The sequence below is a fragment of the Sylvia atricapilla genome, chromosome 2, assembly GCF_009819655.1.
Source record: "Sylvia atricapilla isolate bSylAtr1 chromosome 2, bSylAtr1.pri, whole genome shotgun sequence".
Taxonomy (NCBI): domain Eukaryota; kingdom Metazoa; phylum Chordata; class Aves; order Passeriformes; family Sylviidae; genus Sylvia; species Sylvia atricapilla.
The window spans coordinates 86,045,644-86,070,342 of record NC_089141.1 but is presented as its reverse complement, the minus strand read 5'-3'; the positions used below and the strand labels follow the sequence as shown (position 1 = coordinate 86,070,342).

At 37.8% G+C, this 24,699-nt stretch overlaps 1 protein-coding gene across 1 annotated transcript; it reads right to left on the bottom strand.

Moving 5' to 3' along the window:
• Window positions 1-3,998: 3,998 nt before the first annotated feature.
• Window positions 3,999-23,921, bottom strand: TMEM182 (transmembrane protein 182). The gene is given in 9 exon segments (XM_066313696.1): window positions 3,999-5,351; window positions 13,205-13,332; window positions 17,650-17,655; window positions 21,771-21,873; window positions 23,240-23,339; window positions 23,782-23,823; window positions 23,825-23,859; window positions 23,862-23,900; window positions 23,903-23,921. Coding segments are annotated over 9 exon segments (696 nt in total). The 3' UTR covers window positions 3,999-5,127.
• Window positions 23,922-24,699: the final 778 nt, after the last annotated feature.

The window sequence follows — 24,699 nt, the reverse complement described above, 5'->3', positions numbered from 1 at the left end:
TCTCATAAAGATATCCTTTCCTGTTACAAAATCTCACCCTGAACTGACTATGGGAAGACAAAATTAGTCCTTTTCAAGACAGAATCATCAAAGATCAATGACCATCAAAGAGCTTCACTTGGAGGAATAAAGAAAGAGGCCAAATTTCAAGATAACACAGACAGTCAGTGAGACTGGAGTGCTTGAAGCTGCTGGAATTTTTTTAAGTTATTCACAAATACTATATCTACCCTTGACAGGTCATTTCATTCTATTTAGCACTTTTTATTCTCTGTGGTTTATAAGCTCTTAAGCAAATGTAAGAGGGAGGAAAAGCTAACGTGTCTGATAATACACTATATCAGGCTGACAACCTAACTGAATTTCCCCTGTGGTGCTAGCAAATGCTGTTCCAAAAGTAATAATGCATACAAAAAGAAAAAAAAAAAAAAAAAAAAAAAGAGAGAGAGAGAGAGAGAAAAGGGGGGGAAAAGGATCATAGGGATCATGCCGTCACATTTAATTTCAGAGAACAAAACCTGAAGCTGATTTCTCTTTAGATCAGTTGTATACCAGTTGGAACATGGGTGCCTAGCACTGCGACTGAGTAATATGATCTGAGCTTTAAATAGCTGCCAAATAACCATGTGGTGGCTGGCAGCATTAAACGTGTTGCAACGAGAATGATCTGTTTCAAAGTAAAGCCACATAACAGAGGATTAGTCAATCTGATGTGGTATAGAAGAGGAGGGGGGAACGTTTTTCATTATCCTTCTGGGTTTCTTTCTGGTTTAAATGTGTTTCCAACTCAAAGATGCATTAATTTAAGGTCTTTCTCTCAACTCATTTAAAACTTGAACCATGTCCAGGTCATTTCAGATAACATCTCCTAAGGTACCCGGGTACAAGGTGGGGAGTAACAGTGTGACAAATGTGAAGTAACACCACAGAGACGGTTCCCTTGATTTAACCTAGTACAGAGTGGCTGCCTCTCAGTGTGAAAGGCACCTTTCCCTGTGCAGAGCTGCTCTCCACCTCCCACCCCACCACCATTCCCCACCTCCCTAGTTTGTACCAAATGCATCCCTGCCAGATTTCAGGAACAGATAAGGAACAGAACTACAACAAGTAATATGGGGTGATTTGTACTCCAAGCCCTCTCCTTATCCTCACAGCAAAATGTGGAGCATTGCAGCACTCTATGAGCCCCTTCTGGGCTCTTTGGGACATAGGGGAAAATAGGTGCAGTTTGAAGATGTCTAATATAGGAGTTGCTGCCAGCCTTCCATTGCTTCTTACCTTCAGTCAAATGGCTCTCCTGACCAGTATTGTAAATATGTCTCCTGGGTAAGGAAGGCACATAAGGACAGAAAGACAGACCAGTTTTGGTCTTAAACTGGTAATGTGAGTGAGAGATACAGGGAAAGTGGTGCTGTACGTACTCGTGATTCTTCCTTCTGTCACTTTTGATTACAGATGACTGACTTCTGTTTTCAATTTCAGTGTCTCCACCAACTTCAGCTGCATCAGTTCAGACTTACTGTGAGTTAACAGCAGAATTTCATGTGAACATACTTTATCTAGCCTTCACTGCCTGGGAATCACTGCCAAAAGGACAAATAAGAACAGGAGAGCCAGCTGCTGCATCAGAAGGTAAATAGCTCATTTAAGATGTTCAATATGACTTCTTAAAAGATAATAAGCACAACATACTTCGCAGCCAGGATAATGAAGACAACAATAGACACTTCTTACTACTGTCCTACTAGCAGTTTACTAGCACACTACAGAGCACAGTCTCAGCGACAGCAGGTAGACACCCTGCAGAGAAATAAAGCAGGACTTTTTTGCATTTCCTCAGAGGAGCACACTGTTTTACCTCACTAATGTAAATACCAATAAACAGACAAAAATTTCATGATTCAGTGAAACCTACAGCAGCCATCCAAATGAGTGAAAAGAATAACTGGGGCCAATCCTTTTGACTGGTCTTATCCACAGCTGCCTTTGCCACATTGCATTGGTGCATCCCCCAGGGATCAACAACAGCTGCACAGAGGGCTGGCAGACGGCATCAACAGAGGGACACTCACCTGTTCTTTCTCCCTCCTTTCTCACCTCCTTCTCCTCATTCCACACTGCCTCCTTTGTGGGCAGTCACAGTCCTTGCCATGTTTGCACTGGACAAATGGATGATTTACAGATTGAAAGTAATCAGAAAATGCTTTTTATTTACTCTTCTTCCTCACTCTTCCAAACATTTTTTAAAATATAAATCTCTTTTCTTCCAATATGATCACAGGCTATTAAGCCAGCTAGGAAATTATTAAGGCAAAAAAAAAAAATAAAAATCCCAAACTCCTATGGATTTGTGAGAAACACAGTTCCTTGACCAATTTCACAGAATATTTTGATTAGCATGTTTAATCCTCTTTACAATATTTTATTCAGCTCTCATGAAAATCCCTGCATCCCTGCCAAGGATTTTCTAGACAAAAGCATGTCTGGAAGAATGCCACAAAGCAAGTCTCCTTAGCTGGCCTGTCTTCCCCAAGTTCTTACAAACCCATTCCCCTGCACATAGCTCTTTAATGAAATCAGAAGAACAAGAGTTTAACTATGTTTTTAGGCAATATCCATCCAGAAATGCCTCCCCACCACCCTTAACACCATGCCTTGGTCTGCAGGAACTACTTATTACATATATGTGCTTACCTACATACATTTTTTGGAGGGAGCAAACAAACCCCACCATTTCAGAAGGAACCTGACTTTCAGTTCTGCCACTAAGAGGGAATCTGATTAAATCAAATTGATAGAGCTACAGACTGCTGCCAAAGTATGAGTTTGAGTGAAAAATTTATGAGAACTCAAGAAATTTCTACTGGTGTTGGAGAGGCTTCTAGGTATTTCCAAGGGAATCCTCAGAAACACCTTGGATCTCAACAGCCATTTCATCCACAGTCCAAAGGGTTGCCTCCAAGAGAGGATGTCTTGCACACAAAAGTGTAACTAATTTAGCTGCATAATGGAGAGAGTCCTGAAGATGCATATGGGCTAAATTAAGGGCGCCACGGGAGCCTTTGGCTCAATCCTTGCAGAGTTTATTAGTTGCTGCTCCACACATGGTTGGTTGGGTTTGCTGGAAGAGGTCCAAATCTGAGGCACCTCTCAATTCCTCCAGCTTCCAAAAGCTGCAAGAAAGTGGCTCAGCCATATTTCTCCCTTTAAGCTCTTGTGGAGAAGGACGCTCCCCTGCAGAGAAGCAGAGAGGGTTTGGGAGGGGGTACCTAGTCAATAACTCTTGATTATTGAATTTTCCTTCACAATTACCAGTGTGTGTCCTAGACTGTAAAGAGGGCAAATACCAACAGAATGCATTTGGGAAACAGTATGTGATTGTGTAATTAAGGGCAGAAATATAATATCATATGCACAACGAGCAGGGTAAATTTCAGCATTTCCTGACTAACCAATGGCATTATGGTGTAACCCTAATGTTCTCCGGATGGCTATCATTTATGTGGGGTTCATATATATGCTTATGAATATTTGGTTAAAATTCACCCATCATACTCTCTGACACAGTAATTAAAAACACCGTGTTATTTGCCAATAAAAATATTTTTGTGAATTGGTAATTATTCTAAACCCCACAGTCCCAGCTTCCCTATCTCCCACTCTTGTTGTCTTCCTGTTCTATAATGTATAACACTAATCTTGATGAGGGAAAAATAAATAAGTAGCAGGAAAGGCTGGAAAGCTTCCAATCACAAAACCTCCCAAAATGGAAGTAACATTCAGTCTGGCCCACCACATCTTCTCTGTGGGCATTCCTTTCCTGCCTTTTAGCAATGCTTTCAGTATTCATAACAGCTGTGGAATTAAGCATTATGAACAAGACAAACTGACATGCAGCCTTTACTTTTCCCCATCAGCCCCAAATAGTCTGCATTGAGTTACAAAGTGAAAACCAGCACACTCTCGGATGGAAGTAATTTCTATTTAGGCCCAATGCCAGACGAAGTTTTCCCATTGTTAAAACTCAACCCCATCTTTTCCATACCATGCATACAGTCTCATCCTTACCCCATCTTCCACAAATGTGTGCACACACAGAACCAGCCACTCCTACAATGCAGAACCAAATCCATCTCCCGCTGTCTTTGCTAGGCTCATTGCTTTCCCTAGCAAGCCTAGTAGGCAAGTTGGATTTGGTCTATAATGCAGATCTTTAACATGTGGGAAAATGAAGGCTGCATAAGACACACATTTTAATGTCCTAGATATTGTCTTGATATAAACCTTTTTTAATAAAAAAAATAATTTTACACAACCATGAAATATTTTTAGAGGAGCCAATTGTTCCACTGAAAAATAAAAGGGTTAAACTTAATCAAAATATTAATGCTATAACTCAAAATACAATTTTGGCATAACTTTAGATAGTGATTGTACTATGGCGTTTTGGCTTACAGAATCATGCAATACATGGATTTCAGAATACAGAAGTATACAGCTTTCAAATGCATACAGAAAAGAGAAATGGGTAATAGAACAGTTAAGCTTTTACACATTCATGGCAATTGTCCTCTCTCTTGTCCTCTTCCTATGGATACTGCATGAACAACTGCACTCTATTTTTATAAAGTGCAGACATGTTTGCTGCCATTAAAGCTACGACAAGTAGTGGAAAACAGGAGAGGAGGTAGATTGAATTACTGTGTTTGCATGTTTGCCTTCTCCTCTACCTTGTGCCATTCTCTACAAACAGAAGTAAAGTGTAAATGCTAAAAGATAAATGTATAAAATGTTGATTTGAGCCAATTCATGTTCATGTTTTATTTGCAGAAAATTTTTGTCTTCTTGTGTTTGTTAACCAACAAAAATGCTGCTATAATAGTACACTGTGAAGAACCACAAGTGTACTTTCTAAAGAATTAAAAACAACTAGTTGGGACTAAAGGTGGTTTCTTCCTGTATTGAGTTTTGTGTCCTTTACCCTTAAGCAAGTAATAGAAGAACTTCCAGAAGTCTGCCTGCACACTTAGGATTACCATGTTGGTAATAATTTACAAAATTGTGCTCCAGTTTACACTTGTCACAAAGTTTCCCAAGTACTGCTGTATTCCCTTCAGCTGCGTCTGACTAGTCTGAGTGTAAATAAATGTCACGCCCTACCAACAAGAACAGCATTCCTGCTAATAAAGCAAAAAGTACTCCTATAGGAGCCAACATAAACGACCAGCCATAACGTACATAGACAGCAAAGTCTGGGCAATCCATTTTTTTCATGTTTGTGTAGTTTTCCAGATCAGCCATGGCCTGGACCCAGATGACATACATCACGACTACCAGCGAAAATAAGACACCTGGAAAAGAAACACCAAGTTTTGATAACAGAGTGTGAGACAGATGCTGGGTGCATTTACTGTATTACCTAAAAATCCAATCATGCTTGAGGTCCTATCTGCATGGCACAGTCAGCTACCATGGGATAATTTTTGCCTTTGGCTTCCTCTAGCTAGCATTACCTCCACCTTGCACCTTGCACTGAAAGGCATACTCCCATGACAAAGGAGGTATCTGGGTTTGGTAGGCAGTCTATGATGACAAAATTCATGCAAGTATTTACTGGTTTGAACTCAGGAGTCAAGGTGGGGGAAGGAAGGGGAATGGAATGGAACATCTGGAAAAAACTGTACTATTTGCTTCCCAAATTCTGGCAGTGTCTTTATCAGTCTTATGGATGATATAGAAAGGAGTAGGAAATCTTCCTATTATCTTGACCTCTCTGCTTCTTTATTCTTATGAAAAGGGCTGTGTATGGAATACAAAACTTCAGAATATTCTACTTAAATGTTTTGCATAAAAATTCAAATATATTTAATTCAAAATCATCCACATTTAGAAAAAACTCTTAGTAGAGGAACAAAACCTAACAATAATTAAATATAACTATGAAAAAGGCTATTAGTAATAACCTCAAATTGGATACAACAGTTTCCTGAAATTAATCCACCACATAATTCACAGCCTTTTCCCAACCACTCCTCTGAAAGGCCTTTGAATTGATTATACATGATAGCAATAGGAGCACATGTCCTTACAAACTTTGATAATCTCCTTGTTACTATACACCAGAAGGAGATATAAGAAGAAAGGGCTTCCCAAAGTATCAGTTGCATTCCTAATATTTCATTTCACTTTAGCGGAATGTGGACACTTGAGAAATGCAAGCCTGCAGAGCAGATGCTCCAGAAGAAGATTTGCTGGAGGACTGAGGGCACGAGCCTAAATTTTTTGCATGCTTCAGCCTGTACCCATTTGCTCCCTGAGCTCCAGCTGTCACAGCAGAGTTACAGCAGTAGGACCATCTATTCCACATTAAAATTTGAGGGACCCCACCACGCCATCATTTTTCATCCCAGAATGTTTAGGTGCCTCATTAAAACACAAGTCAGTGCACAGTCCTGGGAACACTTCACTGCCTAACTTGAGGCTACAGGCTGTCATTCAAAGGTATTTGTGGTCTCTTCTCCATCCTGCTAAATACTTGCAATGCAGCCTTGAACAAATGTGACATGGTTTTTTGGCAAAACCCGCAAGTGCACTTTGTAAGCACCCATGGCAAGGCATTTGCTTCCGTATCCACAGGTCCTGGTAACCTTTGATGGTTACATTTCCCCATCCCCAACCTGAGATACTGCTACACAATCTCCTTTTCTCACCCTTTATGCCCATTTACCAGGGAGCAGCTGTTGTCCTCACTCCCTCATTTGATGCAGACAAAACCAGGCAAGTTAGATGCAGCAGCTTGGTGACCTCATGATTTTCCTGTTACTACTTTATGGACAAAACATAGTATCTTTACATATATCCTGAACATCTGACAGGTGAGAGCTCGTGGGTCAGTCCTTATAAATACTGTCTTTTGAAGACCAACAAAAAAAGGGTTGAAGTACTTAAGCTGAGGCATAATCAAAACATACCCAAAGGATCTGCAATTTCTAGGAGGCTGAAATAATAATAGAAAAATTAAATAAAGAAGGAGGCACACACATTTCACGTCTATGAAATACACTTCCAGGATTACGTTTTTTGCTAAGGTTCAAATTCCGAACAAAATTTGAAAAAACCCAACACTAGACGCTAAGAGGCATAAATTCAATTTTGAAATATTTTACCTAAGTAAAACTCAATTTTGATGGAATTTAGTAGTGTGCTTGTATTACACATAAAACCACTGAAACATCAGAGAGAAGGATCGCCTTAGGGCCAGACATGAAGAATGAGAATTTAAATTGAAGACTCTTCAATATAATTCAAATTGAGCAGAAGATTCTTAGAACAGAAATCTAATGATAGCAGATAATGTAGAAAAAAAGCAGGAAAATCAGAACAAACAGAGCTAGTAACTTTTGATTTAAAAAGTAGAAAGATTCCGGACAATACATAAATTCAGTTATTATATATTGATTTTGTTCAAGGTTTCAAAACTTGAAAAAAATATAGCCTTAAGATTTGGAAAGATACATTAATAATCTGGCAAAACCATAAGGACATTGGAATTTACCTCTCCAACTGGCTGTGCCTATGCATTTTCAAACTAGTCGTCTCTTTTAACCTCTACACTGGGGAAAACCTAATCCAAAATAATAATAATTACAAAAAGTAGTGATGCGTATTCCCTTACTATAGCAGCAGGTAAGTATAACCAGGCCTTGCACATCTGGAAAGCCCTCTGGCACCCTGGGGAGAAGCAAAGCTATGTAGAGCAGTTAGTCAAAAACATCTGTCCTTAAAACAAAACTACATCAAAGGTGCTTTAATCTAGAAATGGGCATCCTTTGCTTTTCAGGCACTCTGACAGCACCTAGGTGGTTAACTAGAATCATTTTAATCAGTACCATGTAGGTGCAAAATAGCAAGCCAGTGGTGCCAGTGGTAAACAGCTTTGGGGAATCCATCATCCATTGGGTGTGATTTCACAGCAAGCTGTTACACCTGTGAGTGGCAAATTGTCAGGCGGGAAATTTGCACAAGAAATGTATGTCAAATAGAGATAAATGTCCTTCCTTAAAAGGAAAAAGGAAGAGTATGTAACCCTCAGTTAATTAAGTACTGAGGATCCATCACCTGCTAATGGAGACTAATTAATAGGTGTGTTCTTAGCATGTTCAAAAATATCTTGAACAATAGAATCAGACTAAGTAAAACTGACCATGTCCTGTTGCATCTACCAGTATTTCATTCATTACATCTTTTGTCCTTTGTCTAATTTTCAGAGTTATGATTTCATAGTTAAGCACTTAGACAGCTCACTGAATGTTATTTATCCTGAGAAATCTGCTCCTGCAGTCTTGCACTGACAATCTATTGTGAATGTCGTGGACTCTCAAAGGCAGCTCCAAGAGAAAATTACTGAAATTGAAAAAATCCATAATTTATGAAACCAATATTTTTAGGAACAGTGTGTGCTGTGATATATTTCTATGTTTTTGGCATTTAGACCTTTTTCATGGAGTGCAGGCGTCCTTTTCCCTTTTGCCTTTTAGTGAATAAAAATAGAACAGCAGTTGCATGACTCGTAATGATGGGGGAAATTATTCCTAGAACACGAAATATGTCTGAGAGAGATTAAGACAAATAATACTTTCCTCCTGCCTCTTTTTTTCTTTTCTTTTTCCATTTTGATTTTTTAATAAACACACATGTTTGAAACAAGCTCTGTGCAGTGTGATAAGACACGGACTCTCTGAGGTCACTCTTTTTCTGTCTTTCACATTCATTCTTTTGAATTTCTTTCAAACAAATACTTGTGCATATTGTAGAGGAGAAAGATACAGAACCTTTAGAAATGTCTGTGAATTCAAGAAGCAGTTTGCTGGCCTTTAGTGCTGATTCTTCCCACGTAGAAATGCCTTTCACTTGTCAATGGTGAATGGCTGTTTATGGCATGAATCTTTTACTATGCAGACGTGAAGACAACAGGTGCTGGAAAGAATGATGTGAGCTTTTTACTTATGCCTGAAAGTTTAGAACCTTTATCTCACTTAAAGAAACTTCATTGTGTGTGTGTGTATTTTTTTTTTAATTCTGTTCTTGTCCTTATTTCAGATTCTATCACCTAGCTTGGCCCCTTGTGACCTTTATTTAAAAAATGGTTGGCATTCTCTGCTGAAGTACATGCAGAGGATCCCATACAAAAGTTATGGGAGTAGCTACAAGTCTCCGAAAACTGATTTTTGTCTTCATCTAGGATCTCAAATTAAAGTACCATCTTTTTCACTCTTTTGGCAGGAAGCAGCAGTCATAATTCTAATCTTCTTCCTCACCAGGGTGTGGTTCTGTAATGCTCTGTGCACATCCTGCCATATTGTTTATTGGTATTATACAAAGAACAGTTTTCACCACTCCCAGGCAGAAAGAGGCACAAGGTAATCATGGACATTATTGAAGGCTGCTCTAAAGATCACTTTATGGCAGCTTTCCAGCTTTCCCTTCTTTTCCTATGACCTTTGAAGCAACTATAAGCTTCCTACAGTTTTCAGTACCATGGCTGCTCTTGGACCATCCTCTGATGCTGCAGACATGCAAAGGCAGCACTCAAGTCACTGACTGTAGTATCATTGAACTGATACTCACTTTTCCCCACAGGTATTGCAGGTGTAGTTTCACCTGTGGCCTCAGGTGGTTAATAGGTTACAATTTTTCTACTCCCAATTAAGGAAAAATGTGTCAGGAAAATGATAGATGGTGCTAATTGTAGTTATAATGGCCATGAAATGGCAAAGTTTAATATCCTAGGAGGTACAGAAGGTAAGACCCAGAACTTGGGAGAACACACTTCAATCTGTGAAAAGAACTGGTAGGCAAGATCCCAGAGAGACTGCCTTAAAGGGCAAAGGGGCCCAGAATCTGGTGTTGCTCATAGACCATTTCCTTAAAGTTCAAGAATGGTTACCCTTTATGTGCACGAATTCAAGTGAGTCAGGCAAAAATTAAATTAACCTCACACAGAGCTGCATTGGCAAGAACATCCATCAGATTTGAAAATAGCAAACATCACCCTTTATTCAACACTTGTGATATCATATGTGTAAGCTATGTCCAGTTTGGGGTCCCTGTGTGAAACAGAGATAGTGATAAACTGAGGCAATAACCACCAAAATGGTTAGGAGAATGGAGAACAAGTAGAGGCTGAGTGAGCTGGGGAATTTTAGTCTAGAGAAGAGTCCAGTCTTCATTTTTCTAAATGGAGTTATATAAAGGATGGAGGTAGACTTCTCAGAAGTCTACACTAGACGGGATGAGAGGCAATTGTCACAAACTGCACCAAGGACAGTATCAGGTGAAAACAAGGAAAAAAGAAAGTATTTCTCACAATGAAGTTGGTCAAACTAGGACAAGCACCCAAAGATGCTGTGGAACATCAGTTACTGGAGATTTTTAAAACTAGATTGGATAAGACTCTGAGTGGCCTGATCTAACTTTGAAGACAACCCTGCTCTAAATGGGATGTCAGACTTGATTGCCACAAGAAATCCTTTTCAACATAAATTTGTTTCTGTCACTCGGGATCTCTGTTCAGGCTTCTAGAATAGGTCACTCCAAAAGACAAATCTATCTGCCTTATGTCAGAGAAGGTGAGGTGTCCATCTGAGTGTTTTTTACTGTTGATAAAAAATTTAAGCAGCTGGCTCGTACAAACCACTTTCAGATGGCTAAACAGTTGGCAAGAATCTCATTCCTAATAATATCTTCAGCTACTTCCTGAACCCTAAGACATCAGCGGATCATGCAACAAGCTGTACTCTTTAGTTGAGGAGAGCATTTATCTGCTGCTCGTTTGTAAGTTAAGGTTGTGGAAGGACAAAGATGATTTTGTCCAATAACAGGTATTAAATTATTTCATCTAACTTTTTTTTAAGACATGTAGAAGGAAAATGACTGATCTATCTTCTTCCTAACTTCCAAAGAACAGTCATCTTGTCTAACTTCCTTCTCAGAAGACTATTGTCTACAGTACAACACATACTTGAATTTTGCGGTAAGACAGCATCCAGACTCTTTCAAAACAATGTGTATAATTCCTTCATTTTCTTCAAAACAACCTGCCAGTTTCTGTCTTAGAAGACTCTATCTTCACCAATCTAAGTCACATTAATCTAAGTCCCATCTTTTCATTTTCCCATTAGGTCTGTGTTTAAGTAGATGCACATCCTGGCTTCATCCTGATGACATGTTTGAGAAGTGATAAATATGCACCACGTCTCCTCACTCCTTTTTCATGCCCTGCTTTGATTTGGAAGGCAGTAAGAGCAGGCTTTCTAGTCCTGAAGAAGATGGGCAGAGGAAGGGATCAGGGCAGCAGGGACACAGTAGAAGGGTGTCAACACCCTCTTCTGCTGCATCAGATTCTTGCTCTGTCTTGAGCAAGCTGAATGAGTCCTATTTTTCCTGCCACCACTACTTTTTGACAAATTATAGCAAGATTTTGCTAAAGACCTTTGCTTTTCGACAACAGTAATGGTAATAGTAAAAATAACATACATTTTTTTCTAAACCCCCTGATTGAGAACAGTCCTGAAGTTGAAACATGCTACATACAAAGAGAGTAAAAAAATCAGGATTTCCCTTGAAGAACTTTTGCTCTATAGGGACAAAGGGTGAAAGGGGCAAAGACACAGACCCAAGGTCACACACTAGGATAATAAAGCTCACTTAACTTCACATACTTAAAGAAACAGTCTCTCTAGATTCTCCTAGTAAAGGAAAGAGAGGTGTAGGGTTCCTCCACAGTACATTCATCTGATCCAATTAGGCCCCTCTTTCAGTAAGAAATGAATCCCCAGCTGGGGGAACTTCTTACATACCTACTGTTTTACTGCCAATGAATGTTATTGCCTCTTGCAGGCCTCCTAGGGAAGCCAAGGGAGGCTAGCATAGGCTTGGGGATCAAACTTCCCCCTACCTAAATGAGGGCAGATGAACTGACCCAGAGTGAAGAACACAAGCACAGCTTTGCACCTCTGCCCGTCAGTTCCTCGTCTTTCAAGTGCCCTTTTCCTCTCAAACAGCTTCTGCTACTTTCTACTGACAGCTGAGGTTTTTCACACATTACAAATGCAGAAAAAGAGCAAGACTCACATGGGCTCTTGCCCAGCAAATTAGTGACAAAAAGCATTGAAATACCTTAGAATCTCCGTCAGCCTATGAATATTTTTTGTACGTCTCTTAAAAGTGTGGAGTAGTAATTCTCAAGAGATAAAATGTAAGTATGCAGGATTTTCTTCAACTAAAATATTATAAAATACTTCCCCACTTCACTGAGAGCCCTTTGGAAGGTCATGATGCACTAGCTGCGTATGAAGAGCTTAGAGGTGCAGCGGGTAAGCAAGGTCAGGGGGTCAGTATGAGAAGCAAAAAGAGCCCAGGCCTTGTGGTCCTGACACAGGTGGCTCTGCCCTGTAACACAGTATGTTCTCACAGGGCTGCCTCTCACTAGGCTTCAAACCAAGGAGAACAGCAAGGGAGCACATCATTTACATCCTATATAACTATATCTTTCACACCAGTGTGACATCTTCACAGACTTTTCAAGGTTAAGCAAACAGCGTGCCAGTGAGCTGTCCATCAGCTGAATCCTGGAGCGTGCATCCTCCACTGTACGTGTGGGTAATGAGGAAGGAGGGAATTCAGTTATTTGTTATCTTTCATTCACAGAGGTTTAGGGCTCCTACTTACTCATAGATGACAACTATTTTTTTTAGTCCTATCACATCCAAAGCAGTTTCCTGAATTGGTCATGTAAATGTGTTCTGTCTCCCAGCTTCTTCAGAGTCCAATGTAATCTTTGTATCACTGATAAAGGACAAAACCCTCTCCTTAGCTAAAGCACTTGAGAATCCTACAAGGCAACATCCTTAAATATCCATTCTTTTTCCTACTAAAAAAGTAGATTGAAACTGCAGTGTAATTCCATGATTTCTCCTAGATGTGGGGTTTTTTTTAACCTTAACCCCAAACCAGCTTTTATAATAGCTTCATGACTAAAGAACTGTGCAAAGAATTGTCTCTAAGATAGGCACTCCACAAGCCAAAGGATAGAAGCATATGCTTTCTCTTTTAACCATGACTGATATAATTTTTGGTTAAGGAAAATGAAAGAAAAAACTTATCCTTTCTACTCTGTAATTGATTGAGCTAACAGTATACCCACCAGCAATGATGAAAATGCCTCCTCCTGCTTTGTATAGAATGTGACTGGCAAAAGGAGCTGCACAGATGATGAGGAAACTAGCTGCCACAACAGTGAGCACTCCCAGGAGCATAAGAACTGTCCAGAACCTCGATAAACTGGAGAAAAGGAAGAAGGAAATAAAAATACAATGTTTTTTAGAATTTACCCAAGCTGGCTAACAAAGATTTTCCTTTCCCCTTCTCTTATCACTTGCCTTATTAACAAATGAAATATTAATTCTATTTTGCATATACATTATACATCACGTGGATCAAAATAGGTTTGATTACTAGTCCTTACCTGGTGATCATGGAAAAAAAGCATGTAAGTTATTGTGAATGAAATCCATCTGCTAAATATTTAGCAGTACCTTGTAAGATGGCAATCTGACCAAACTGACACTCTTTAGAAGATGGTACAGCAAAGCTATTGCGATGATTCTTTGGGATAAATGACTGGACAGAATACAATAATTTTACCAAAATTTTGTGGAAGAACCAGAGAGCTGCAACATCTTGACACTCTCATTGCTCAGACTATACACCAATAACATTCTGTAAGTTCTCTACAATTTACGGCTGGATAATCTCCTTATATATAGCCATATTCAGCAGAAGGAAATTAATCTAGGAACAAGGAGAAACTAAGAAAATGTAAACTGTATTTCTGAAAACAGCTAAGTGTCTTAAACCAGCCTATTTCTGCTCTAAAGCTCTTTGTATTTATTAAATTTAAAATGTTATGTTTCAGAAGCCCCGTTAGGCAGTGCAAGCAGTGCTGAATTATGGATGCAGCTGGTGATAAATGAGCTGAGAGTTTTGTGACATACTTGGCCAAAAGAGTCTTTCTAACATAGTTTTTAGCTGGTTAATTGCACAGCCATTTAACAAAGTCATCATTTTACAAATGCTACAGAGTGACATAATTTCTCCCCATGAATTTAAAAATTGGTACATTAACACAACCCATTAGTAAAATTATGAGTTGTAAAGATCTCCATCGTCCAGATCTGAAATCTTGAAGCACTGACAATTCAGTCAGTGAAAACATTTCCACCCACTGATGGAAAGCATATAAGCCAGCTGGCAAGTCAGGAAAAGTGTATCACAAAAGAAACTGCCACTTATCATCTGACAGCACCTACTTACTGTTATGGAAAAAACACAACCAGCAACTATATACTGGTTCATATCCTGAAAGATTCAAATTCATACAGCTGTTAGAGACAGCTATTCAGTAATAATTCAGGTTTGCTCTCATCTGAAATTTGAAGGTGCTCTAGGCATTAGCAGCTCATGTTTCCCACTAATGTATTCCAAAAGTCTATGGTTTTAACTTGACCAGCTTAACTCAAGTCAAAGTATACATCATCAGCCTTGTAAATGTATTAGCTAGCTCACACTCGCCACATTACATTAGCCGCACTTTTTAAATAACACCCTTTTTAATCCAGGCAAACATTCAGAGACATCATTTTTCCGCCACACTGATCAGCAGATTTGGGCATAAAAAGGATGATTGTCTGAAGTACTGGCAGAAGGGTTAAAATTGTGGTTTGGTTCATATCCAAGTCTCCGCTTCACATAACAAAAAGTATTGGAAAAGCAGGTAAGAAATAAGGCTATGGCTCAGCAAAGCAGTTAAATGTGTGTTTTGCTTTAAGTACTATACCTCTTATGGGATTTAGGGCACCTGTTAAAAGTTAACACATAGTTAAATGATTCACTTAATGCAAATGGACAATGAATAGAGACCTAAAAAGGTAAATCTCTCAAGTCCTTCAGTCTTGGGTTTCTGAAGCAATTTCATATTATTTTACTCATGAGGCTACTTTGATAAGCTTCATTGCAGTCTCCAACTCCATGGGACATTACTTCCTCATTTAAAGCCTAATACCACTAAATCAATCTATAACCACCCCAACTCTTTACATGGGTGGCCCAAGATACTTCAAAGTCATACTACATAATAGGACACATTGGCAAAAATGGACCTTGAAAAACCTTTCTTGTGTATTATTATGGTCAGTCACCTAAGTCCTGGAGCAGTGTTTCCATTTTCTGAAAGGAGGAGGACATGAGATTCTCCAGAATTACGGAGCCAACATCCATTTTCATTATCTGCTCATCATACAGGAAGCTTAAAGCCTGCTTTTAGTGAAATTTCATAGGAAAATCTTGATTTAATGCTTAATTATTCTTAGAAACAGAGCACAAAAGAAGGACAAATGTAACTTGCAAAATTTGTTTCAACCTCTCTGTAACTATACAGAGAAAAGCTGTTTCTCTGCTCCAACACTGTAACCAGTTAATGCATTATGTGTGAAATACTGATTTCACCTTGCTATCACCTGACAGAAGCTTCCATTCTATTTCTCCAAAACACTTATTTACTCTAAAGAATCATGGATAAAGTCTGATTATCCTAATACCTGTTTATTAAGCTTATTCAGATCATTAACATCAATTAAAAAATAAGAGTGCAATTGACAGGTACAAAGTCTGCTCACAAATCTGTGACTTTTCAAGCAAAACACTACCCCCCCTAATCTGCAAGGCAGAAAGTAATTTGTGGCACAGGTCTGAGGAAACACCCTATGAGCACTTAGAATTTTACTTTTTTAAAGGAATTAAAAAGGCCATCATTTCCCTGCAAAGAGGGGGAAACTTATTTTATAATCTGACCATTTTTGCTTAGATCACATTTCCCCTCTTCTCTGCCTAGAGGGCAAGATCAATTTCTACAGGGCTAGTCATTCAAAATTACAACTCAGGCCTACTGCTGTCATTTAGCTTAGCTGTCACCTATAGATGAACACAAAGAGCTGGCTGAAATTAAATCTTCCTAAGAATGAAATTACTCTTCAAGTCAAAGACTTTGCTGCTCTGAGGCTGAGACACACAATGATAGATAAAATCCAACAAAAGATTCCGCTTTGAATTACTCTGAATTACTGAATCCCATGAAAAGGGCTGACACTGCTATCCAAACTGTCTGCTTCACGAAACAACGGGTTGGTGAATCAATACAGAGTGTATCTATACAAAGTGTTAACAGAAGTTTGCACAATTTCAAGTCCCATTGAGGTATTTCATAGAATAGCCCATGTTCTGGTCCAGATGACAAGGAATACCCCTATCTCTTCCAGGTACTTCACAGATATGTTAAAGTTACCACCTCAAATACATGCAATATTCCAAGTGTTTCCTACAACAGAAGAAATAAAGTACAAGCACTATTGCAGAGTGCAAAGAAAACATATCTGTAGTGCTTAAATTTTAAATACCATTGCTCTGTGTTGCAAGAGTGCTAAACAGAAGCTTTTGCAACACATCTTGGTAAGCCGCCCCTTTGAGTACAACATTTGCCTTGGAAATGGCAGGCAGGCCTAAAAATAAAAAAGACTTAGTGGAAAACAGGAGTACACACAGCTGCATCATCAGCCTATATCGGAACATTATATTCTTCCAAATTGCATGACCTGTAGTTTTCCCTTGCTACTTGTTTTTCTCTATAAATAGCCTAATATAGGTCCCTCCAGAGACTTTTGATTATTTGAAAACTAGAAATATCTGGGTTTGTACAATGGGACCAAGTTTTAGAGAAATGGCTGAAAATTACCAAAAGCCTTCTTTTCTGGTATAGTAGATCCCAGCTGATTACAAACTAAAATTAGAGATTAAAATATTAAGATGTTACTGATACATGATATGAAAGAAAAGCAATAATACACTTGAAAAGTTACAGGGCTTTGTCATCTACAACACACACTTGCATAGCAGTCATGGACACGTCTGGAGCTGCTTCATAGTTAGTCAGGAATAGCCTACCTAATGCCACAAAGCAAAACCCTTCCACTGTTGGAGATGTTAACATCAACATCATGAAAGCATACCAAGTATTTCACTACCCTTGCTGACTTAGTGTTTAAAAACACAGCCATCAGTCCATACAAGTACTGTGGTCTACCACAAAACCCCAGCCACTTAATCTCAAATTTAATATCAATATGAATTATTAAGTGCTGTAAGGATAAAAAGCCTTTGAAATGTATTAGTACAATATCACATAAAAATTTCCAGGGGTAGGCAAAATGACTTGGAAAAAGTTTCCTTGAACTTACCATGGACAGGCTCACATCTGAAAGGAACATTCCTGTGATATGACAGTGGATTGTATTTTAGAGTGTGTGGTTTTTTACCTCTCTATTCAATGTAAGAGATATTGAAATGCTTTTAACAAGAGTATTGCCACACACAGTGCCAATACAGTGGAAGGTGAAGTGTCTGAACTGCTCTCGAGCAGAACTATCTTCTCCGCAGATAAACAACTGTAAATGAAATCACCTATCTCAGCAGCAGAACAGGAGACACACCTGACAACACAGTAAACCTTGCGAGATTTTTCACAGCTTCATTCAGCACCCTTTACTATCCCTTAGTAATAACTTTTTTTCAAAAATAACTTTTTAACAGTAAAACAAATACAATATTCATAGGATGGATTCACTGCTTTTATAAATGCTTCTTTATTGCTGCTTGGGGGACTAAAGAGATCACACTTATAAATGTACTGTATTACAATCTCTCATAGGCAATTATATGACTATTACATAAGAGCATTTTTTCCCCCTAGAAATAGAGTACTGCTAACATTTCACTTGTACAGCTTCTATTTTCAGATTTCATTGCTGATATTTTCCAGATTACAATAGTTAATTTCAACCCATTAACAAACCTGCCAATAAATTTGATCTCACCATTTTAAATTTACAGTTGCTGAATCAGATTTTTGCTTCAGTCCTATAAACATTGTGTATTATCCATTAGACATTACTTCAAAAGCTGGCAATGTGCCCAGTGCTGGACAAAATAAGATATTAATAGTTGTGAAAAAATACTAGCAGCTACAATCAGAGTATTAAACTAATGTGCCAGTGCTGCCCCATTAAGCTTCCACCTCAGGTTCAAAAGGTGTTGCGGTGATTACAACAGTTAGGGAACTATTTTTTATTTCCAGAATAAGTTGAAAAAAATCCCCTCAAAAATAAAAATACTGAATTAGTGACTAAGTGTTATATTTTCACTTCTTTTCTTAGGAATAATCTCACTATGGCAAATGGGACTATTTCTACAAGTGAAAACTTTGCACATTTTTCAAAAATAGGCCTAGTATTGTCCTATAGTAGAAAAAATTTTAGGAAAGTGTGATAGCCCTTGAATATCAGTGTTAAGTAATCTAATGACATGATATTATGCATGAAACAAGCCAGCAATGAATTAATATTAAAGCACTAACTATTATGTTTTCCTAATGGGACATGATGGGACAACTAATCTGTTTTTGATTATGCAAATATATGTTTATTTTAAAATATATAGGTTGCTGCTGTGTTATTTCTATTCATGGTCTAATTTTTTTATTATTATTCCTAGGTTGTAGTTTATTTCACTTATATATTTGAATCATCCTAAAAATGAATCTGCTATCAACACAATGAGGTGCTAAGTCGACTTAAGAGCTGCACACTATAAAAGTTGTCACTCTAAACCTCTGTACATCACAGAAAGTCTCCAGAGTCAGGGTTCCCCTGAAATCATTTAGAACCTATCACAGGTTAAGATAAATGATATGGACAACAAATTTCTTTAAGTACATTAACCATAAACAATGGCTCAGACAGCTTTTGACAGTACCTTACACCACAGCTAGGGGAAGCCTTCCCCACTCTGTAAAGATATTTAACAAAACCAATGATGCATAAAAACATTATAACCATGATAAAATATATGGAAACTGCATTTTCAAAGCAGTGCTATCTAACCCTTTGAAGCTGATCATGCATCTAACAGTAACAATTAGAAGATATCTGATCCTTAAAGCAGACATTCAAACTTCCAATATAAGCACCCCCCATATGATTTTCTATCTTTACATTTCCATCTAAGGGTGTAGTCCTTGACACCAAGAACTCATAGTCTAGGTTGTACATCAGAATGAACCGAGCCTTTGGTCTAAAGTTTTGTAAGGCACACTGAAACACTAGAATATCCTGTCCTCAGTGCTTTAAGGTTTTTGGAAACTATAATACAAACCCAAACCCAAGATACAAAGACATAATAAACTATGAGAGAATAGGTGATCCTGTTTTGAATTCTGGTCCAGAAAAGCTCTGGTCAAATTCCTACTAAAGTCAAGGAGTTATGTAAACAGAGAACATGGTCCCAGACACTGCACTCAAAAAGCATCAGAGATTTCATGTTCCTCAAGCAACTTATATTTGCCTGAGCTCTTCTAGCTGGATGGTGACACAGCACTCCAACACAAACCACACTTGTGACTCCACACAAGGGACTGCACAAGGGGCTAAAGTTAAATTCAAAGTCCTCTGATAAGACCCAAAAGTTTCTAAGCCAAACAGTCTTAAGCCAAACAGTCAGACAAAAAGGTCACATGCCTTTACTCGTTCAGAAACTAATAGTGCTCTGAACAGAAGTTAGAGAATTTAGAAAATGTGTTGTATAATTTGATTTTTCTAATGAAGTTTAAAGCTCTTTATTCAGCTGTTATTTTTCCATGAAAAGAACAAATGAGATGACAGAAAAATTCTTGTTATCTTACTGTATCTTATTAAAATAGAACTTGATTGACTCACGAAAATGCAATGATAAGCCTAGAGAGGAGATTTGGGCTTTTTATATCATCCCCAAAGAGAGTAGGTCGAGAAAGCCATGAGCCATGAAAATTGTAATATTTTATCAAGAAACAGTAGCAGAACCAAAAAACGGGATATAACAACAATTTTTTGGTAGTGCCCTTTTATTCCATGATTAGCTGATGCAAAGTATTGATGCAGACAACTGGATATACAAATCATAGATGAATCTTGTTCTTCATGAAACCAAACTGGAGCCTTTTACCACTGGCTTTATAGAGAACCACTTCCTGCACTGGGAGTCAGGAAGAGGATAACCTTCCAGCATTTTTTAATTTAGCAACTGCAGTTGAAGCAAGGTTTTTAAAACTTGTTTGCCAAATATCATGAGCAGGATTGTCAAACTAGACTAAAGGAGAAACAAGTTTGAACTAACAGAAGAGATGATGACATAACCTTCTTCATAAAAGTTGTGAAAGACTCTTGAACAATCATATCTGTTCTAGTAAATAACTCAGCTTGGATGCTGAAAATGAAATGTAGGCATAAAAAAACCCAAACCCTCTTCAGTTTTAATGAGCTCGAAAGCAATCCAACTGTATCTATTTATATAGCAGGAATGGCTCTGAATATACTCTACCTGGGCCAGCATCTACAGCATAGTTCTGCCTACTTTTAATCTCCTAATATGAAATATAGATAGGAAAATTATATTTGAGCAGTGGTTCTTTTGGCAAACATTAACTAAAATTAATTAAAGTTTTGATGATATTCCTTCTCCTTTCCTTTTTCTTGTTTGTCCACTTCTGTGTAATCATGCAATATAATTTGAGGAACCTTTGTGAATGTATGAGCGAATGGTGGAATACAAACTCTGTCTAGGTTATTAGGAGCTGATGACTCTGTCACTTTCAAATGGAAAGATAAACTGTTCTAGATGTGCTGTGAAGTTACAGATTGTATCTCTGAATGGTGAGGTCTGAATTCTTCCTGGACAAACAGTTCATAATTCTAAAGATTAACAGAACCATTATAATTCTAGTTTATTTTCTTTTTCATGTCTGCAGCATAAAATTGGATTCTAAAGACACTTCAAGGTTAGCAAAAGCATAATTACAGCTTCAGGACAGGAAGGGATCACTTAAGTCCCCAAGCGAGCTCAGAGACGTAGCATGCCCATATCCAGGGGTCATTTAAAAAGTCATACGAAATAGGTATCAGAAATTATTTACTTCAAATATGTTTGCACAAAGCTCTTAATCTGATGATGCACCTGATATTTTTAAATAGTTTGTAAGTGTAGTAAAGACAGAGCTTTTTAGGCACTTTTCAAAGCTAAAGTAATCTATTAATGTTTATCTCTCATATTTATATTAATATATACTTACATGTTTCTCTGTTACAGTACAAGAGTTTCTCAGTCAAGTATATCTGAGTCAGTTAAATAAACTTATCATCAAGGCTCTGCTCCTCCTTCCTCATAAAGTAAAAATGCAATACATTTCCATATGTGGTTATTATTAAAAAAAAAAAAAAATCCAACCAAAACCAAAATCAGTTTTATTGAAATACATGACAAAGTACTTGTTTAATGCATTCAGCCCCAAGGAAGATACTTACTACGTTGGAGAAAAATAGCACTAAAAAGGAAAAGTCTTTTTTTCCTCCCCAGAAATTACCTCTATTCTGCCATCATGCTTTAAGCTAAGCATTTATCTATGTGCTTTTCTAAACAGCAGCCTAAATATGCATATTGTAGAATTATGAGAAGTACAAAATACCAAAATTCTGCTCATTAAACTGTCTGGAGTGACAAGGCTGTTTATTTTGAAACATCCAAATTGTTTTCTTGAAACTATAGGCATAGTATTCACTTGCACAAAACAATACTTACTGATTGCAGAGTCATAAGAGGTGGAGTTGTGCTCATCCCGGAGAAGAGGGAATGGGGACAGGTAAGCATGTGTACAATTCTTAGAAGGCGACTGGTTGGCTAAAATGAAAGAAAGCTAAAGATTATATTTTTGCTGCCTTAACAATATTGTGTGTCTGTTCTTCAGATGGGCAAACTGAGCTTTATAGGTCAAGATTTCAGGGTCCTTTCCTAGGCAACAACTTACAGTGAATTTGGGTTTAGTAAGAGATGCAAGCCTTGTTGTACAAACAAAAATATTCCTTAAAGAGTGATACAGATTTGTACTCTGGGACAGTAAATGAGCCCTGCTGAAAGTACACTGCAATTTATATGTGATGCATATGTATGCCTTTTTATGCATATGTACCTTTCTCATTTGAGGGTTAATTATGTTTTCATTATATATGCAGAAAAAAACAACCAAACGAACAAAATCCAGGCAATTCCTTTTTCTTTTGTGAAAGAACAACAAAAATATCAAGCATCTTCACAAAGTTTGTACAATGTCCACAATACGAGTCTAGCCTACGGAATGAATATCCTTCAGAAAAGTGTAATTTCGCCCTTTACATTAAATACTTCTAAAAATAACCAACTTCTTCCTGACTAAAGACAAAAGATGACTATAACAATCTAAATTTCAGACTCCCAACACATAATTTTCTGGATAAATAACAAGGGGAAATTACTACAGTAACTATAACATTTTCCACCCAAGAAAAAAGCAATATATTTAGCAAAATAGGGCTATTGAAGTCAAACTTGGATGATGGCACCTGCTTTCTCAAGGATTATGGAAATCTTGCAATAAGGTGAGAGAGCTACCTACCTCAGAGGGAGTGCCAAAGACTAGAGAAGAAGATTTGCTTGACTTCTTAATGGGAGATTTTGATTGTAAAACAGTATCTGATCTTGGAATTCTATCTACTTTAGAATACTGGATGTAGTGAAAGAAGCAATGGGTCATCTGTGAGTGTAGTAAAAGAACTCTTCTGGAGATGGTGTGTCCACATCATTTCCACTGTGGAGTTGCCCATTCCCTTCTTAACCCACTTGTAGTCATTTAAGAGCAGATGGAGAAACTCTCCAAGCAAAAATTCATGGACCAGGATAACCACTAAGATCTTTTGTCCTTACTTCTTTAACAGTAGAGTGGTAAAAGACTGTAGCTAAGAATGGACTCAGGTTAACAGCACATCCATAACAATCACAGTGTAATCTGATAGCTAAACTTGCATCATTTTGTCCCTGGGTTTCCTATAGTACAGATTACAAAAGTGTGTGTCAAGAATTTATTTTAGGGTAGCTGAAGAACCTGATCCCCAAAGAAGCCATATGAAATCTAATGATTCATAAGATAGAAGACAAAACAAAAAACATACCAAACCCCAACAATTTTGAGAACAAACTACTGTAGATAATGTAAAAGTTAAAAATTACTTACTATACCAAAAATTCCACATGCTGGCATTATTATCTCCTACATTTCCACTAAACCAGCACCTCCAAAAGAAACCTTCATGATGGAAAGTAGCCTTCTCTCCCTACAGAGGAGGGAAAAAAAAAAAAAAAGAAAGCCATTATCATATGATTTTGAACGGCTGAAAGAATTAAGTTCAATTAGATTTTGAGGTAAAACCCCCACCATCATAATGACACACAACCCATCTGAATATAGGTCAGCTATAGCATTTATAAACAGTCATTCTTCTTTTGAAAGAATACCATAGTGCAAAAGCAGTATCACAAAATAAAAATTCATTTTAGAGCTGATTACAAATGATTATAAGAGGTTTTGAGGCAGGCTTGTAAGCCTCTAGATGGTCAAAAGCAGTATATGTTCAGAAGTATATACAGAAGTAAATTCTTAGAAAATAAACACAATTAGTATATTCAAACGTTTATATAGAGTAAATTCTTAGAAATAAACACATCCAAGAATTCTACCTATATAACTTTCATTATAAATTAAAAGTTCATACTAACCCCAGCACCTTCAGGTACTTCTGAACAAGTTCCTGTTTCGGTAGGCAAGAAGCCAATAATCAGTTCCAAATGCCACCAAAATAGCAAAACCCCCAGAGCCGCAAAGAAACCTCCAAAAATATCCCCACGCTTAGTTTCATTATCAAAGTTAAAAAAAAAAAAAAAAAATCTTAATGACTTAAAAGGTTAGCAGTATAAGTTTTTTTTCTTTTTGTGAAAGTACTAAAAAAGCTGTTTGGAGAATACAGCTCATATCTGAGGAAGTTTCTCTTCACTTGTCTTTCTGCCTGTGCCCTTCTTCCCAATGCCCTGTGAGTCATTTGTGTCTCCAAATTTGTGTTCCATGTGGTTGACTCAAGCCTGACGATGAAAAGGGCCTTCTATTTTAGGGACACTGATGGCAGAGCTTTGCTCTGTTTCGCTGTCTGGGCGAGGCCAGTCAGAAATAGCTGACCTTCCCCTAACTAATCAGGGATTGCCTTGAAATATTATTGCAGCTGGTGCATCAACATCAGTGGACATGGCGTTGCAATGGTTCTGTCCATCTATGTGAACGGCGTTACAGAGCACACAGCTGTAGCAAGGACTTCCAGAGTTCAGGCCTGGATGGCGAATGTTTCCTTAGCTGCTAGCAGGAAGGGAAACATCTGCAAACACTTCGGAAGTTACTGTAAGTCATGTTGTAAAAGAAGGCTGAGGATTTCTTATAGAATTTTAGAATATAGTAGCCAAAATGAAGAGAAGTCTCTGAAATATCCTATATAATAAAAATGTAGTTGTCTTTAAAATTTACATCGTACCTTTTAAGTAATAATTTTAGCAACATTTAACAGAAAACCACTTTAATGCTTTATTTATTCAGATGCATCTTTTTGGCATATATCAAAAATTTATGCAGTTAAAAACTCCTTCAAGCAC